This window comes from Chiloscyllium plagiosum, chromosome 10 (genome assembly GCF_004010195.1).
Source record: "Chiloscyllium plagiosum isolate BGI_BamShark_2017 chromosome 10, ASM401019v2, whole genome shotgun sequence".
Classification (NCBI taxonomy): Eukaryota; Metazoa; Chordata; class Chondrichthyes; order Orectolobiformes; family Hemiscylliidae; genus Chiloscyllium; species Chiloscyllium plagiosum.
Window position 1 is genome coordinate 91,839,714 of NC_057719.1, and position 18,641 is coordinate 91,858,354.

Sequence of the window (18,641 nt, forward strand, 5' to 3'; positions counted from 1 at the left end):
ATTGGCTCTGCAATCTCCTCCCTTGCTTCCCAGCGAATCCTAGGATAAATGCCATCAGGCCCAGGGGACTTATCTATTTTCACCTTTTCCAGGATTTCCAACACCTCTTCTCTACATACCTCAAAGCCATCCATTCTACTTAATTGTGACTCAGTATTCGCATCGACGACAATGCCCTGTTCCTGAGTAAATACTGAAGAAAAGTATTCATTCAGTGTCTCCCCGACCCTTACCTTCCACATTCTGCAGGAGGAACATTCAACTGCCCTAACCTCCATTCTCATTATTCTAAATTCCTAAAAAATAAAAAGAAGCTAGTTACCTTACCAATCCGACGATGGAACCTTTTTTTTTGGCTACGTCCGCATCCTTATCACCAGTTTTGAAGTTTTAAGTGGATTCTTGAAAATTCGATTAGTTAGCGTAAAAAAAGTCATCTCCTCAGGTGATTTAATTAAGTTTGTAGGTCATGTGCGATTAATAATGTGGTTTATGTTTCCTCATTAGAGTTTTAGCCTTCTCTCCGTCACAAGTCACCTCAGTCCAGATCAGTATCGATGGTATCACTATAGGCAGTGCGGTTCACATTGAAGGCCCCTTCTTCTCGATAGCCTGGAAACCTGAGGATTACAGGGAAGGAATGCACTACATTGAAGTCCGAGCAGAGGTAACATATGTATCTCTTTCTCACTGTTGCGTCCTGCCATGAGTCTGTTTGTCTGAGGATCCTGTTGAATAAATTGAGAACAAAATTATCAATTCAGGATTCTTACACCTTCTTCCTTCCTCCATTTCCTTCTATTTGATGGTTAGAATTCCAGAGGCCCCAGCTATTTTGTATTGTTATTGATAATTTCCATGGAGGCATCAGTGGGTGATTTGGTATAATCAGTATCAGTTATAACCAGTTATATATAATATAATCAGTATTACAAAATGTGTTCATTCATCCTTCAACCTCCACAGATGTGATCAATGTCCACAAATCAGCTTGTGTGATCTTGAGTTTAAAAGATGGTCTAATCCGGTTCCGTTCAATAGAATTTTGATATTTGCCAGACTTATGGTGATCAGGTCATTGTACTCACTGCATGGTACAAAATATCTGCAATATTAATAAAATAAATACACTATCCCTTGAAAATCAATTTGAGGGGTTTCAAACTGTCATCACTCAAGACTAATCCAGAACTGGAGAACAGGGTCCAAGGTGGGGTTTGCAATCCAGCTGTTCTGGAAAGCAAGTCTGCTGTATATACTGACAAAGGGTGGTGGCAATCTGCCCACTGAAGTGTTCTACTTCCGACTGTGTGCTCTAGCTTTTTTAAAGAAAAACAAATTTAATCCAAAGTGAACTGCCTCTATGTTATCAGAATTGATATGTTCAGAGACTCTGGGTAGGAAAAGAATCAACAAATCTCTACATGTTGCATTCTATACTCTGAACATCCTTTTTTCCTCTGTTTATGAAACCCAAGATCATGCATGGCTTTTTAACTGTTTTCAGAATATTGTGCCGCCCATGATATTTGTACATATGTATCACCTCCTCCGTACATTCTCTTCAGAACTGTACCCTTTAGATTGTATCATCTCTCCTAATTCTTCATATCAAAATGCATTAAGTTTCATCCATCGAACATTGACCCATTCCACAAGCTTATTTATATAAGCTTGTACGTGTTCTACAGAAGTCTTTCACACTTTCTCTCTCAATTCCAATTTTTGTGTCATCAGATTTTTGGCCTTTTGTGTCTTTAGCTTAACCATAGTTAGCACACTCCATGCATTTATAAGCATGAAGTGTAAACCATTTTTAAAGCTGTTGCATTCCATCTTGGTTTGATCCTGTCCATTAGCTTACTATTTCTTTTTCTAGTGCTATCTGTCTCTCCCAATCCTTTGTGCACTTCTCTAATGCTACATGTTAGTGCCCAGTTGCACAGTCAAGTTTTTAACCCAACCCAACAGTAGCACCAATCCTCACTACAAAGTTGAACAGTCTGGCTTGTCTCAGTTTTGCTGTGTTCCAGGAATTTCACCCGTCCCTCGTCAGCCACATTCTAATCTCAATATCTAAACTCACCAGCACATCCATCATTTGAGTACTGCTGAAAAAAGACAGGCTTTGTTAAAGCATTTCGTCTTACAGTCGTTAGGACATTTGCAGGGAATACTAATGTAAATGGAACAACATTTTTTCAAGTGTATGAGAGGAGAATACTGATTGATTAGCAAGTGGTTTCTGATTAGTAAAGGCATTGCCATAAGCATGCACTCGTTAGATGATAATTGACAGTTAACTGTCACATTTTGTTTACCAGGTGAACTGACACTGATTGGTTCATTTCTCAGGAAAATACCTTTATCAGAAAAAGATTGTCACCTGTTTTGTTAAGTTGAAATGGGTACAATGTCCATGTTATTTCTGTCCTGTGTATTGATGTATGTAGTTCTCAGTGTGTGCAAGTGCGCTGCATTGAGGCTGACTGACAATCTTAAATATGTTCTCAGCATAATTTCAAACAGCCCAAGCTTTCAAAACTCAAAACACAGCATCATTACATGTGATTCAACAATTACACAACATTGCTAAGTAAACTCAAACTATGCTAAGAATAACACTAAGAATTTAAAATGGTCATTCACTAAACAACTGTTATTTTATTACTGAAACTTTGAAGGGAATCTCCAAGTCATTGCCTGATGTTAACTTGGCCAACATCTAAGTCACGGAAAAGACCCACTGTTGAAGCCCTTCTGTTCAAATCTAGTACATATTGAAGAATCTACACGCACTGAGTTGGTGCAAGTCATGGAATCCTTCCTGATCTGGCAAGATCTATCTCCATGTTGGGTGGCAATCATTGAAAACGATAACACCAACGGTGAATAATTGAACTGTTTTAGTGTGCTAAGAGGTCACATAGCCTGTGTCCCACTAGCAGGAGCCATGTAGCTTTGCTAGCTTCTTCCCAGTTTAAATTCTGCTTTCCAGATCCAGTGCTTGGGACCCTTGAATTCCTTTAGTGGAAACAGACTTGAACCGTAGTTTGGGGTGAATTAGCCACAAATCCTCTTATGCACATTCACAGAGTCACTTTGCTTTGTGTTTTCAGGACACAACAGGAAGAACCACAGTTAAAGGTCATGACTTTGCAGTAGAAGAAATTAAACTGCTCCCGTTCGACCTTGTGGCATCATTCATCCTCCTGACCCGACATTACCTCATGGTAAGTATACATAATGATTTCAAAACCACAGCAAGTAAGCACACTGCTTACAGATCTCCAGTGGAGTGTTGTTTATATGTGTATTTGCAAGATAGATTTTAGAATCATGGTGAGGCGTAAAAGCACTTGAACCTTTTCCAAGAAGGTTTGAATTGATTAATTGCTCTACTCTCCTGTTTGTGGAGCGGGGCCTAAATTTAAACAAAATGCATTAAGTGGGGATGAGGGGTGAATTGACTGAGATAGATTGAGGAATTGGTTTAAAGGGTATGACAGCAGATAGGCAAGGTTAAACATTTTAAGAAAAAAATTCAGAGTAAGTACCCACTCCCTTAGGAATAAAAACTTCGAGAAAGGTAGTCCAACTGTGGCTAACAAGAAAATAAATTGCAAAGCCAAGGCTCACCATGTTGTCAAGGAGACTAGAAAGCCCAGTTCCAGGAACTGAGTTCTGAGGAAGGCTCATTGGACCCGAAGCATTTACTCTGATTTTTCTTCACTGATGCTGCCAGACCTGCTGAGCTTTTCCAGCAACTTCTGTTTTTGTTTCTGGTTTACAGCATCCCCAATTCTTTTGGTTTCCTTGTTCCTATATTTTATGCCCAGTTTACGAAGGCAAGCATCCTGTGTGCTGCCTTCACCACCCTGTCTACCTGAGAGTCTATAGACTTGTACACCAAGATCCCTTTGTTCCTCAGTACTCCCGAGAGACCTGCCATTCATTGTATACATCCTTCCTTATTAGACCTCCCAACATGCATCACCTCGCACTTTAGATTAGATTAGATTACAGTGTGGAAACAGGCCCTTCGGCCCAACAAGTCCACACCGACCCGCCGAAGCGAAACCCACCCATACCCCTACATTTACCCCTTACCTAACACTATGGGCAATTTAGTATGGCCAATTCACCTGACCCTGCACATCTTTGGATTGTGGGAGGAAACCGGAGCACCCGGAGGAAACCCACGCAGACACGGGGAGAACGTGCAAACTCCACACAGTCAGTCGCCTGAGGCGGGAATTGAACCCGGGTCTCTGGCGCTGTGAGGCAGCAGTGCTAACCACTGTGCCACCGTGCCGCCCACTTGTCACGATTAATTCCATCTGCCGTTGCTATGCCAATTTGCCAGCTGATCATTATCAGGCAATAGTCTGACACTATCCTCCTCACTATCAACAACACTACCAATTTTTGTGTCACCTCTACATTCACATCCAAGTCATTAATGCACATGTCAAACAGCAACGTTCCCAAGTCTGACAGCATCTGTGGAGAGAGAAACCGAGGTAACGTTTCGAGGTCAATATAATTTCCTCTGAAGGAGAGATTTTGTAGAATCATACTATCCTGAAAACAGGCCCTTCGGCCCAACAAGTCCACACTGACCTTCCAAAGAATATCCCACCCAGACCCATTTCCCTACCCTGACTAATGCACCTAACCTATATATCCCTGAAGACTATGGGCAATTTAGCATGGCCAATTCACCTAACCTGCACATCTTTGGATTGGATTATATTAGATTAGATTCCCTACAGTGTGGAAATAGGCCCTTCGGCCCAACAAGTCCCCACTGACCTTCCGAAGAGCAACCCACCCAGACCCATTCCCCTACATTCACCCTGACTAATGCACCTAACACTATGGGCAATTCAGCATAGCCAGTTCACCTGATCTGCACATCTTTGGATTGTGGGAGGAAACCGGAGCACCCGGAGGAAACCCATGCAGACACAGGGAGAATGTGCAAACTCCACACAGACAGTTACCCAAGGGAGGAATTGAACCCAGGTGTCTGGTGCTGTGAGGCAGCAGTACTAACCACTGAGCCACCGTACCGCCAGAGAGCTTGATATTAAAATAAGTATATGAAATAGTAAAAACTTTACAAACTACTTTTGGGCACATATTTTTATATTTATGTGATAGATCATAATTTAACTGTGAAGCACCCATCCTGATCTCCTTTCCTTCACCCCCGATCTGATCAGAGTGTAGTTGATTTTATTTCATGAGAGTTGGTCCTGTTGCTGTATGTGTTTGGTTCATTGCCACACTCTCACTCAAGGTTCCCCGTTAACCAAGAGAGTTAAAGTATACAAAGTAAGATAACACCATTCAAAATGAACTCTGTGGAAGATTAGATTTGTGTAGAGCAACTGAGGTTCTAACACAGTTTGATGCTGGTTGTGCCTTTATGTTTTATAGGCCAAGGTTGTATTTATTCTGGTTTTCCTGGCGAATATCTGCTTGATCATTACCGTCCGGTTCCAAAGAAATCCGCAGCTTAAAGGCAAGCTCAGCGATTTGTATTTGATTTTAAATGCTGTTGAACATGTTTGCAGTAGCTCTCAGCTGAACTACATGCCGGAGAAGCAGGGGATAATCGGGGATAAATCTTCGAGAAAATATGCAGCTCTGTTTTTGTGATCCCTTAGACTTAGTATGTCCAGTAAGATACATACACTAAGGCAGAGAAGGATGGCCATTTTAATTATAGTGCAAAAGTATACCTTACCTGGACACTTCTAAAGAAATTAAATTGTAATTGTTGGCATCCGATCTGAACTGAATTAGTAATAATGAACATTGTTTAATAGACTGATACCCAGCTCTTTATTTCTAATCAAATTGTTTTGATGCGTTGTGACACAACTTCATAGTAGGTGGGACTTGAACCAAGGCCTCCTGGTCCAGAGTTACAGACATGACTGTTGTACTACTAGAACCCTTCGATTGAATGCAAAGAAATCAGACAGGAACTTGAATCCATGCCATAGCCACTTCAGCTACACTACTGTGGCCATAACCCAGCTCTTTTTTTCCAAAAGACATATGTTTATTTTTAGTCAACAGTTAGCACATGTTATGAAACATCTTAAGGGTAGATGGGACTTGAACCTGGGTCTCCAGGCAGGGAGGTAGGGACACTATCACTGTGCCACTACATTCTCTACACAATTTATAATATTTTTTAATTGACCCATTCAGGAATGTTATGAGACACTTCTGGAGTAGGTGAGGCTTGAACCCAGCCTCCTGGCTCAAGGTAGTGACACTATCACTGTGCCACAAGATCCTTCCGCCAACTTTTTTTGTATTTTTCTGATATCCAGAATTACTCTTTTGTTTTCATCTATTAATTATCACCAGTAAATCACCCCTAGTTTCCAACTGATTACTTCCCATGCAAAGCCCCTCAAAGGCAATGCAGACCACCAAAATGTGAGGGAGACAGGGATGGGTCGAAAGCAAATTGAAATTGGTAAGTGTCAACCCAGCTTTTGTATACAAAGTCCATTGAATATCACTGCTGTCAATCCAGTCTGGAATGTTCAGGTTGACTCTTGAAGAGATCTCTGCCTAACACTGATACACCCATTGGCATTAATGAGAAGTAACATGCAAATAGGTACTTGCGTCAGATAGCAACCACCACATACAATTGTAGTTCAGCTGCAATTCGTCTTTACACTTTATCTCCCTCAGTTCTGTGTTCCTGTAACTCAACAACATTCGCATGTAAGAAAGACCACTTGACTGGGCTATTAGAGATTATTCTCTGTAAACAGTACTGCACACAGTGACTTGTAAAATGAAGTTTGAAGAAGGACCAAGACTTTAAAAAGTCAGCAAAATAAGAGAATGGGATAATCAGATTGGAGGTGACAGTTTAATTTTCCATAGTGATATTGTTCTGATCTGGAAACATATTCAATAATAACTGTCAAAAGAGAACCGGACTTTTGCATGACTCTGGAAGAGCAGGAGAGTAAAGCTAATCAATTGGCTCCTTCAAAGAGCTTGCACTAGCAAGATAGGCCGAATGGCCTCCCTCTGTAGACGGACCATGGGTGATGTTCTCTCTTTTAAATGTAAAATTGCATTAATTTCGTACTAAAATTGTTTCGATCTCTTTTCTGAACTAGAGAGCCCTGGCGTCTTCACTCTGACATTATTTTCATTTCATGTGTTATGTAAGACAAACATGTTCTACTATCCTGTGTTGCTGTTCACTTGCTATGTGGCTGTGGGTGAGTAATTAATTTAATATCAATCTAACAGTATTGAAGTTTCCTTATTTATTTGTACTATCCCTTTAAGCTTAAAGGAAATGACTTGTGTGTAACTTGCCTGAGGACTCCCATTTGGTTTCCAGCAGGTGTTGCTAATAATCCCAGCTTGTTCACACCTTGGTGACTTTCCTTCAAGTCTGCTTGCAGTACAGACTGATCTGCAATTCCTGTAAACTTCAGGACAATCCTGGAGGATTGGCAACTCTATGTACAAACATATATGGAGAGGGCCATTCCAGAGGAGGTAATCTGGAAAGATCCCACCTCTGAATTTCCACTTCGTGCCTACCTCCTTTAATTTGAAAAATTGTGCATGTCATTCTGTCCTATATAAAAAAAACGGATGGGAGTGGAAAGTGGTAATTAAAGGCCTGTTACCCTGATGTCATCTGTTGGGGAATCACTAGAATTTATAATGAAACAGGGTGACTGGACACCTTGAGAGCTCCCAATTCATGAAAGTCCATGTGTATTTGTAAACAGTAGCCCTGCGAGGCAGCTTGGACACTCTGTGTTCAGAGCAAGTTATTGTCCAAGTTTTCATTGAAGCAGTTTACACTCGTCATTACCCTTGGTTGCCACAACAGAGAACAATATACATCTTCACTTCTCCCTCTATCGATTCCACATCTCAAAGTATTTCCATTATTATTATAATATAATAATTATTATATTATTATTATATAATGAACCCAGCCTCCTGGCTCAAGGTAGTGACACTACCACTGTGCCACAAGATCCTTCCTCATTATTATATAATGAAAACTTGACATAGTTAACATTGAATCTGAAAGAACACTCTCCCAGTTGCAGAATGACATACAATTCTTGTTTTCTCCTCATCTGGTAATGCCTGTATTTTAAATCTCTCATCATTGGTTTCAAATCCCTGTGTGACTGAACCCCTCCCTCTTTTTATAACCTCTGCAAGCTCCACAACTCTGTGAGATACCGTTGCTCCTCGAATTCTATCGTCTGCGGCACGGTGGTTCAGTGGTTAGTGACCTAGCCTCACAGCATCAGAGTCTTGGATTCAATTCCAGTCTCTGGCAACTGCTGGTGTGACGTTTGTACATTCTCCCCTCGTCTGTATGGGTTTCCTCTGGGTGCTCCAGTTTCCTCCCACAGTCCAAAGATGTGCAGGTGAGGTGGGTTTGCTAAGTTAAATTGCTCATAATATCCAGGGATATGCAGGCAAGGTGGATTAGTCATGGGATGTGCAGGGTTACAGGAATAGGTGAGTCTGGGTGGGTCGCTGTGGGCTTGATGGGCCAAATGGCCTGCTTCCACACTATAAGGATTCTATGACCTTCAATTTTTAACGCCGCACCATTGCTGGCAATTCCTGGATACTAAATTCTGGTATTCCCTTTCTAAATCTTGCCACCTCTCTCAGCTTTAAATCCTATCTTTTTGACTAGGCTTTTGATCACCTATTCTTTGGCTTTATGTCAGTTTTGTTCTGATAACAATTCTGAGGGTGTTTAGATTAGATTTTAGATTAGATTACTTACAGTGTTCTTCGGCCCAACAAGTCCACACCGACCCGCTGAAGCACAACCGACCCAGACCCATTCCCCTACAATGACCCCTTCACCTAACACTACGGGCAATTTAGCATGGCCAATTCACCTAACCTGCACATTTTTGGACTGTGGGAGGAAACCGGAGCACCTGGAGGAAACCCACGCAGACACGGGGAGAATATGCAAACTCCACACAATCTCCCAATGATTATTTGAATAGAAAGGGATAAGGGGAAAAGGCAGGATATTCATTCATGCCTTGAGGCGGGAATTGAACTTGGGTCTGCTGGCGATGTGAGGCAGCAGTGTTAACCACTGTGCCACCGTGCTGCCCATTAGTAATCTTTAATTTGAAATGTAAGCTATTCTTGTTGCTAAGGACACACAGTACATTTCCAAAGCTCTAGGCCCACCACTGTCCCCTGTGCCAAACTAACACATTTTTATGATTAGTGTTAAACTCAACTGATAATAAATACATTGTTTTGCATTAGGTATAATATAGGAGGTAGAAGCCATTCTCAAGACTGAAGTGAAGGAAGAAAAGTTTCAAAACAAGAGAAGCATTTATAATCATCCAGCTCAGATCTATGGAAAACCAATTCTAGATTGCAAAACATGTTAATAATCAGAAGCATTTGATGAGATTCTATCCTCCATTGCACCATGCCACTCAATTTCCCTAATCTCAGTGATGAAATATAACTGATTCCCAGAGAATCTCTATCATGATCTCACCCTTACGTTGTATTCGGCGAACTGTCCCAACCTATACTTTGTGTAAAACATTGAACAAAACTTGCGATTTATCAATGGTAAAAGCCAATCAGTTGACCCCTGTGATATTTGTGGAAGCTTTTATCACCAAGTTGAGGAACTGGTGTAGCAACAAATACTTTCCCCCTCCCCCCACCTCTCTATTTTTGAGTGTAGTCTCAGCAACAAGCAGAGGTTACATGTGAAAGTCCTTAACGTTTATTTTTCCCATGTTGCAGGGCCTTGGTTTGTTGGTGAGGTGATAGATGGCCATTTTGGAGCCTGCTTTGTCTTTGGGGTGGTAGTGGATGGCCATTTCTTGGAGGGAAGCCTAACTTTCATCTTTGGAATCTTTCAGGTAAAAGAGCGAGCAACAGTTCTATAATTGCTCCTCACATACTGTGTCGGTGGGTTTCATTGACATTTAACAGCATTGAGATTAATACTGATTGAGTAATAAGGTTAGAAATGGGTGTGCAAACCATGGTTTCAGTGGAGTTATTAATGAGAAATTGTTTTCACTAGTGAACATGTCAGTAACCAGAGGACACAGATTTAAGACAATAGATAGAAAGAATCAGAGAGAAAATGAGAATTTTTTTTAAAACAGTTTTGCTAAAAGGTTGTACAAATGAAACTTCTGAATTATTAAGCACTTTGTATCAGCCAATTTTGAATTAATATTTGACTATAATATTAGAATAATATTTCATAGTGACTGTATTGTTGTGGAGCACTGGGGTGTAGTGTTCATGTTACAACACTAGAAATCCAGCCACAGGGATAATAATAACTAATATGCAGGGAAAGAGAGCACATATCCTGCTGACAGAGTACTTTAATCCAGTTTCAAGTGGCTGGAAAGAAAACATGGGTATCCATAAAAGTGCCCACAAATTACCTCGTGATTTTTGTAAAAATGAACTTGAGACGTACATTATTAGCCAGGAAGGACCTAAAGAGAGAGCTACAAGCAACCAGGAGGGGATATGAGAAGTTGTTGACAGTCAGGTTCAAGGAAAACCCAAAAGCTTTCTATCGGTATATCAGGAATAAAAGAATGACTAGAGAAAGATTTGGGCCAGTCAAGGTCAATAGCGGGAAGTTGTGCGTGCAGTCCGAGGAGATAGGAGAAGTGCTAAATGAATATTTTTTGTCTGTATTCACACTGGAAAAAGACAATGTTGTTGAAGAGAACACTGCGATACAGGCTATCGGACTAGATGGGATTGATGGCCATAAAGAGGAGGTGTTAGCAATTCTGGAAAGTGTGAGAATATGTAAATGCCCTGGGCTGGATGGGATTTATCCTAAGGTTCTCTGGGAAGCCTTGGAGGAGATTACAGAATCTTTGGCTTTGATCTTTATGTCATCATTGTCTACATGAATACTGTCAGAAGACAGGAGGGTAGCAAATGTTGTCCCCTTGTTCAAGAAGGGGAGTAGAGACAACCCTGGTAATTATAGACCAGTGAGCCGTACTTTGGTTGTGGGTAAAGTGTTGGAAAAGGATTATAAGAGATAAGATTTATAATCATCTAGAAACGAATAAGTTGATTAGTGGATTGTCAACACGGTTTTGTGAAGGGTAGGTAGTGCCTCACCAACCTGATTGAGTTCTTCGAGATGGTGACCAAACAGGTGGATGAGGATAAAGCAGTTGATGTGGTGTATATGGATTACAGTAAGGCGTTTGATAAGGTTCTCCTCAGTAGGCTATTACACAAAATACGGAGGCATGGGATTGAGGGTGATTTAGCAGTTTGAATCAGAGGTTGGCTAGCTGAAAGAAGACAGAAGGTGGTGGTTGATGGGAAATGTTCATCCTGGAGTTTAGTTACTAGTGGTGTATCGCAAGGATCTGTTTTGGGGCCACTGCTGTTTTTCATTTTTATAAGTGACCTGGATGAGGATGTAGAATGATGGGTTAGTACATTTGCAGATGACACTAAGGTCGGTGGAGTTGAGGATAGTGCAGAAGGATGTTGCAGGTTACAGAGGGACAGAGATAAGCTGCAGAGCTGGGCTGAGAGGTGGCAAATGGAGTTTAATGCAGAAAAGTGTGAGGTGATTCACTTTGGAAGGAGTAACTGGAATGCAGAGTACTGGGCCAATGGTAAGATTCTTGGTAGTGTAGATGAGCAGAGGGATCTCAGTGTACATGTACATAAATCCCTGAAAGTTGCCACCCAGATTAATAGGGTTGTTCAGAAGGCATGCGTTGTGTTAGCTTTTATTGAGAGAGGGATTGAGTTCCGGAACCACGAGGTCATGTTCCGACTGTACATAACACTGAGTATTGTGTCCAGTTCTGGTCGCCGCATTATAGGAAGGATGTGGAAGCTTTGGAAAGGTTCAGAGAAGATTTACGAGGATGTTGCCTGGTATGGAGGGAAGGTTTTAGGAGGAAAGGCTGAGGGACTTGAGGCTGTTTTCATTAGAGAGAAGAAGGTTGAGAGGTGACTTAATTGAGATATATAAGATAATCAGAGGGTTAGATAGGGTGGACAGTGAGATTCTTTTTCCTCGGATGGTGATGGCTAGCACAAGGGGACATAGCTTTAAATTGTAGGATGATAGATATAGGACAGGTGTCAGAGACAGTGTCTTTACTCAGAATGCGTGGAACGCACTCCCTGCAACAGTAGTAGACTCGTGAACTTTGAGGGCATTTAAATGGTCATTGGATAGACATGTGGATGAATGGTTAGCTGGGCTTCAGATTGTTTTCACAGGTCAGTGCAACATCGAGGGCCGAAGGGCCTGTACTGCGCTGTAATGTTCTATGAGCATTCGACCCTTTCGGGAAGGAATCCACTTGTCTGTACCCAAGTCTGGCTGATATGTGACTCCAGTCACGACTCTAATTCCCCTCAGATGTGACTTAGGGAGGCACTCTATTCCAGAGTGACTGACCATTCCAATTTCCTGAAATTGACCCGGCATTTGGCTTCCTGACCTGTGACATGGATGTGAGCTTCCTGGGAACCCTCTTTGTTCAGGTGGGAAGGAAAGTGTCTGCAGTTGCACTGTGTTGATGGTTGTATGTAATCCAGAGCTAGCACAGTATGTGTGCAGTGGCACTCCACCACAAGGGGCCCCACAGGCTGGTGCTATCATTCTGGAGTTACTGGCTGGAGGGGGTGGTGGGAATGCTGGGTCTGTTGGGGCATTGCAGTAGCACTGTCAGACTTTGGGTTGAGGGAGTGTGTGGTCGGAGAATGCTATCCAACCAGGCCTAAGGGCAGATTTCTGTCATGCCTTGGGTGGGTGGACACAGAGTCAAGGGGGGAGTGCAGCATACTATTGAAGGGTGGCAGGACTGGTTGGTTTGAGGGGTGGGAGGTCTGGGCAGGCTGCTTCTTTAGTCTTCCCACCTACTCAGAGACCGACTTGACAGGAATCTGTTCGGGGAGGGCGAGGGATGATCTCTACCAATTAAATGCTTTAATTCTAACAGTTAATGTCCTGTTTTAACACTACTTTTTATGTTTCTCTCTACCTTCTCTTCACCCAGCTGACATTTTTTAATATACCACTGATGGGCTACCTAAGCTGGTGTCTGCTCCTTCGGTGTCGAGGGACTTGCTTTTGGACACACTACAAGTACACAGGCTGGCTCCGCACTGTGCCCATGCACGTTTTCATCCTGGCACTCTTCCTGTGGCAACTCTACAGCTGCTACATCCTGCTGCTCACTTATGGCTATGCTGCCTTCTTCCTGTCTCCGGTAAGGACATGGTCAGTGCTACTGGCCCTGGTCCTTGTGTACAGGGCCTGGACTCTCGACAACTCCTCCATCAGAATATTTAAAGCGGAAATGAAGAATTGCCCCTACTCCTGAAAGGGGAGAGAGGTGGCCGCTCAAGAGCTGGACACACAGTGACCAAGCATCTTGACTGCCATTCGCACTTTTCAAACCAATCCATCACAAATCACGCAGGGTGATTACAGTATCAAATCCCATCAAATCATTTCCTTCCATTGCCCCCATCTCAAAACCAAATGCACCAAGGGAAACAACTGGAAAATCGGCTTTAATGAAATGAAGATTGAAACTCAAGAGGTGGGAGCTGGTAGAAGCAGCTCACATTTTACCTCATACCACACCTTGTATCTTTTTATAATGCCTGCTGGTCAGAACCCAAGAGGGAACTCGGTGTGTGTGTGTGAGAGAGTGTGTTTATGCTGCCCTCTAGGGATCTAAATGACTCGCGTCCTCTACACATATGTTCTCATCACTTCAGAACTTTATAAAGTGGGTTAGAAAGTAGAAGAGGAGTCGGCCATTTGACTCTTGGAGCCTGCACTGATGTTCAAAATAATTATGGCTGATCATCCAACTCAGTCATCTGTTCCGCGCTCTCTTTTTGATCCCTTTAACCGAGAGAGCTATATCTAACTTTTTCTTGAAAACATTCAGTCTATTATTGCTTTCTGTGGCAGAGAATTTTACAGGGTTGGCTAGAGCAGCCGCTGCTGTTCTTGATCTCTGTGTTGCTTTGCGAGTGAGAAACATAAGGGGTCCTTTGAAGGATAAGGGTGTGTTTAACACACGCTTGAAATAATTTGTTCAGGTTTCATTCTGTGAGTAATTTAATTTAGAGAAAAAAAAATTCAGCCTTGTGGGACAGAAAGTAAAATACTGTGAAGGGCTGGTGAAGTCAGTTAAAACCGAAACTGCTGGAAAACGCTCAGCAAGGTCAGGCAACATCTGACATATCATCAATCTGAAATGTCGACGCTTTGTCTTCATGTACTGAGGTAGAGTGACACTGCCAGAGATATCACCTTTCGAGTGAGATGTTAAACTAGGATCACGTTTGTCTGCTTGGTGTATGAAAGATCACATATCACTATTTCAAAAAGGAGCAGGGGAATTTTCCTGGTGCCCCAGCTTATCCCTCAAGCATTAGGAAAGACTGGTATTTATATAATTCCTTTCATTATTGCCAGATACTGCACAGCACTTTATAATAGTAACTTACTTGCACTGTTATAGCATTGGAAATGTCGCAGCCAGTTTGCATGCAACAAGATGGTGATTAATCTTGGCCAAGACATTGGGAGAATGCTCCTGGGTTTCTACAAAATAGTATTCTGGGAATGTTTTGGTTCACCTTAGGGGTCTCAGATAAAGGTACCACCTCCCACAGTACAGCACTCCCTCAGTATTACAGAGCACTGAATATCAGCCCTTGCTTATCGTGCTCAGGACCTAGAGTCTGGCTTGAACCCACAACCTCCTGACTTGGGAAGTACTATCAGCTGTGCTTTGGCTGGTTTAAAAGAAAAGTAAACGCCTAAAACCATACAACCTGGTCATTATCACAATGCTGTTTGCCAGATGTTGCCATGGCTAAATTGGCTGCTGTATTACACCAGTGACAAATGGCTGCAGGATACCCTTCGGGATGCTTTGTGTTCTGAGACAGCCTGAGGCTGTTAACAATTATAGAAATGCAATGTCCTTTTTCCTGTGCAGTTGCTGCTTTGTGTGTTGAGTGCTTCCAGCATTTTCTGTTTTTTTTTAATTTTATCTTGTATGTTGTAATCACAAATTTGAAGGAGAATGCTTTAATTTACAGTTCACAAATTGACTATTCAGTGCAGCAATGAATCAGAATTGCTACAATTTGGAAACACCACTTTGGAATTCAAATGCATTTTGAGCATAGCACTTGAATCACCTGGGTCTTCTAGCATGGAGTCATTCCTGTTCACATTTTACTGTGAGAAGAATGGTGCTTGTCACATGGGAACACAGTCAGACAAAAATAAATGCCACAATGAATGCTGTTGAGATGTTGTCAAACCTGGTGTAGAATGCACATGCCTGCACTCCTCCTCTGCTGTACTTGCAGTAACATGTTGTGTTATATACCATCTTTAAGTAAAACATTCCAAATTGCTTCAGAGGCATTAGGACAAATAACAAAAGGCTTTGTCAAAGAAGCTTGTTAGAGATGAAGAGAGGTTTGGAGAAGGAATGTCCAAGCCCAGGGCCCACACAACTGAAACATAATCAATGATGGTCAAAAAGAGCATTTTTTGTTGGGTATTATAGACCTAACTGGGATTTATTGGGTTAGACTCCTATGGAAACAGGCTTGATGGGCTGAGTGGTCTGCTCTTCTTCCAGTGCCTGCCAATGATCTTCAATGCATTGAAATGCAACACTTCGCCATTGAAATCGAAAGGAGTGGGCTGTAATTTCTTCCCAGTCCATTGCAGTCCTCAACACCGTCCTTACTCAAAAGTGTACATGTCAAAGGTCATGTTTGTAATCCTTGCTTAGTCTAGCAGGGGTGCTGTTTCCACACATGCCACAGGCACAACCCCAGCTAAAAGACAAGATGCAACTGACTTGAAAATCCAAAATTAAGTCAAGGTATGAGCTGACTGATCTGAAACTCTCCACTTGGGTGCTTCCAACACTTCCCTCACACATCATTTTGTCTGATGTGACCAAAAGTAAACTCAGTCTCTCCCCCTGCTTTTCCTGTGGTGTCCCTCATTATCTCACTCACTCAAAGAGTTTGAGTGCAAAATATATCAGTATCAAACGCCATTCAATCATCCAGAAAGTTGAAAGGGTAACACATTACCTGATACAATTTTAAATTCACATTTGAGAAAATCAAACTACATTTTAAAAAGCCGAATGAATGCCTCCAATTGAAAATGCAGCCTCGAGAAGTTTATTTCCCACTGTATAGACATGAGGTGCGCCCAGGAATATGCAAGAGCATTTAATTCAGTGTGAAATATTCAGTTTAACTTGCAAGGTCATCCGTTGGCATAGTTACCATGGCTAAACTCTACTGCGGCTTCCCAGGTCTGCATTATCAACTCAAAAGGATGATATCGGTCATAAATGGTATAAAGAGAGTGGGGGAAGGGTGGGAAGGAAGCCCCAGGGTACTTTGACTTGAGGAAAACAAATCCATGTAAAATAAAATCAGAATCTAATTCAGGTAGTTCAGGGGAAAACCAGAGAGGTAGCCGAAACTACTATAGATCAGGGGAAAACCCGAGAAGAGACTGTAACTTCGGCTGCGAGAAATGGAGTGAAAAGGAAACACCAAAAACAAAAGCAAAAGTGGCTGCTGGAAACAAAGTGCTAGAGAACTCAGCAGGTCTGACAGTTTCTGTGGAGAGAGAAACAGAATTAACGCTTCGAGACCCAAGTCTGCCTTTCTCTCTTCGTATCTGCTGCCAGACCTGCTGAGTTTCTCCAACACGCACTGTTTTGATATCACTGATATGCTATTGGATTAACCTATTCTAATCATTGAACACACTACTTCTTGACCATCTCCCCACACTGTATTTTTACCCTTTACAAATCAAAATGTTACCAACAGGGAGTCAATGCAACAGAAATAAAATTAGACCTAGTTCGTTTTCTCTGAAATTTCACCTAACAGTAGGTGGAGGAACAAACATGTTTATCTCATCTTTCACTTCCCTGAGACAAACCGTACAAGTTGAGAGTGTGGTGCTGAAAAAGCACAGCAGTTCAGGCAGCATCCGAGGAGCAGGAAAATTGATATTTCGGGCAAAAGCCCTTCAACCGTATGAGTGCCAATAGTGATTTCCAGCATTTAGCAGGATACCAGTGATCCTCTCAGTGGAGGCTGTAGTGGAGGATTTGCTAGTCATCATGTGAAGGTAGGCTGGAGAAGCCACCACAGACAATGATCGGGACCTAATGAGATTGCTGTAGAGCGAGCCAGGTGAACGTGAAACTGAATGAACACAAATGTAATTGAAGATGATCGAAGTCAAATGGAGCCCATGTAAACAACAGAGTTCAGAACAAGCAGCAGCTTTCACACACATCAAATAATTATTGATGATGCCAGCGCTGAGCTACCAACATGGTATACATGGGTTTCCAGAAGGCATTTGACACACTGCCTCACGACAGCGAGGACAGTTATATATCATGGTACAAAGAGGGCATTGGCAATGTGGATACAAACTTTGCTGAGTGATAGGAAGCAGAATGTAATAGTCAATAGGTTTTTTTTTGTTCAGGCTGGGGCAAGGTTTGTAGTGGTATTGGGACCCCTGCTTTTCCTGACAAAAATTAATGGTCTAGATCTTGATGTGCAGAGGACACTAAACTTGGAAGAATTGCAAACTGTGAGGATGACAGTGTGGAGGTCCAAAACGACACAGACAAGTTGGTGGAGTGGGCAGATAGGTTGTCCCGTCTAGAGAAGGGAGAGTTGATGCACTTTGGTCAGAAGAACATTGAAAGACAATAGAAAATAGTGGGTGCAAGAGCAGAGGGACCTGGTGGTATATGCGAACAGATCATTGAACGTGGCAAGACAGATGGAGAGCATAGTTAATAAGGCAGTGTTCTTGGCTTTATTAATAGAGCCATAGACTACTAGAGCAAAGAGGTGATATTGAAATTGTGCAAGCCAGTGGGATCAATGGTTAGCACGACTGCCTCACTGCCCCAGGGACCTGGGTTCAATTGCAGCCTTGGATGACTGTGTGAAGTTTGCATGTTCTCCCCGTGTCTGCATGGATTTCCTCAGTCCAAAGATGTGCAGGTTAGGTGAACTGGCCATCCTTAAGTTACCCATATAGTGTTCAGAGATGTGTAAGTTAGGTGCATTTTTTAAGGGTAAATATACATTAATAGGGGTAGGGGAATGGGTCTGGGTGGGTTACTCTTCGGAAGTTCAGTGTGGACTTGTTGGGCCGAAGGGCCTGTTTCCATACTTTAGGGAATCTACAAAAGACACTGGTTAGGCCTCAGCTGGAGTATTAGGTACAGTAGTGACCACCACATTACAGAAGCAATTTACAAATTTCAAGAATGAACAGTTGCAGTGATGAGGTTAGATTGAAGAAGTTAGGATAAGGCGGCAAAGAAGAAATCTGACAGGTGTTTCCAAAACCATGAACAGGCTGGACGCTGTCGGTAAGAGAGAGCTATTCTCGCTTGTAAAAGAAACAAGAATATGGGTTAAAATGTACAGTAATGTGTAAATAAAGCAAAGATGATGTGAGAAAAATCCTT

General features: G+C 42.1%; 1 protein-coding gene across 3 annotated transcripts in view; it reads left to right on the forward strand.

Annotated features, from left to right (window-relative positions):
• tmem62 (transmembrane protein 62) overlaps positions 1 to 15,040 on the forward strand; it is an 80,053-nt gene extending 65,013 nt beyond the window's left edge. For all 3 annotated transcript variants that reach the window (XM_043698401.1, XM_043698402.1, XM_043698403.1), the window contains 6 exons: positions 508 to 667; positions 3,120 to 3,233; positions 5,446 to 5,530; positions 7,167 to 7,271; positions 9,835 to 9,953; positions 13,113 to 15,040. In XM_043698401.1, the coding sequence (XP_043554336.1) occupies positions 508 to 667; positions 3,120 to 3,233; positions 5,446 to 5,530; positions 7,167 to 7,271; positions 9,835 to 9,953; positions 13,113 to 13,439 (910 nt within the window). In that variant the 3' untranslated portion in view covers positions 13,440 to 15,040. The remainder of the gene's footprint in view (positions 1 to 507; positions 668 to 3,119; positions 3,234 to 5,445; positions 5,531 to 7,166; positions 7,272 to 9,834; positions 9,954 to 13,112) is intronic.
• The last annotated feature ends 3,601 nt before the right edge of the window (positions 15,041 to 18,641 follow it).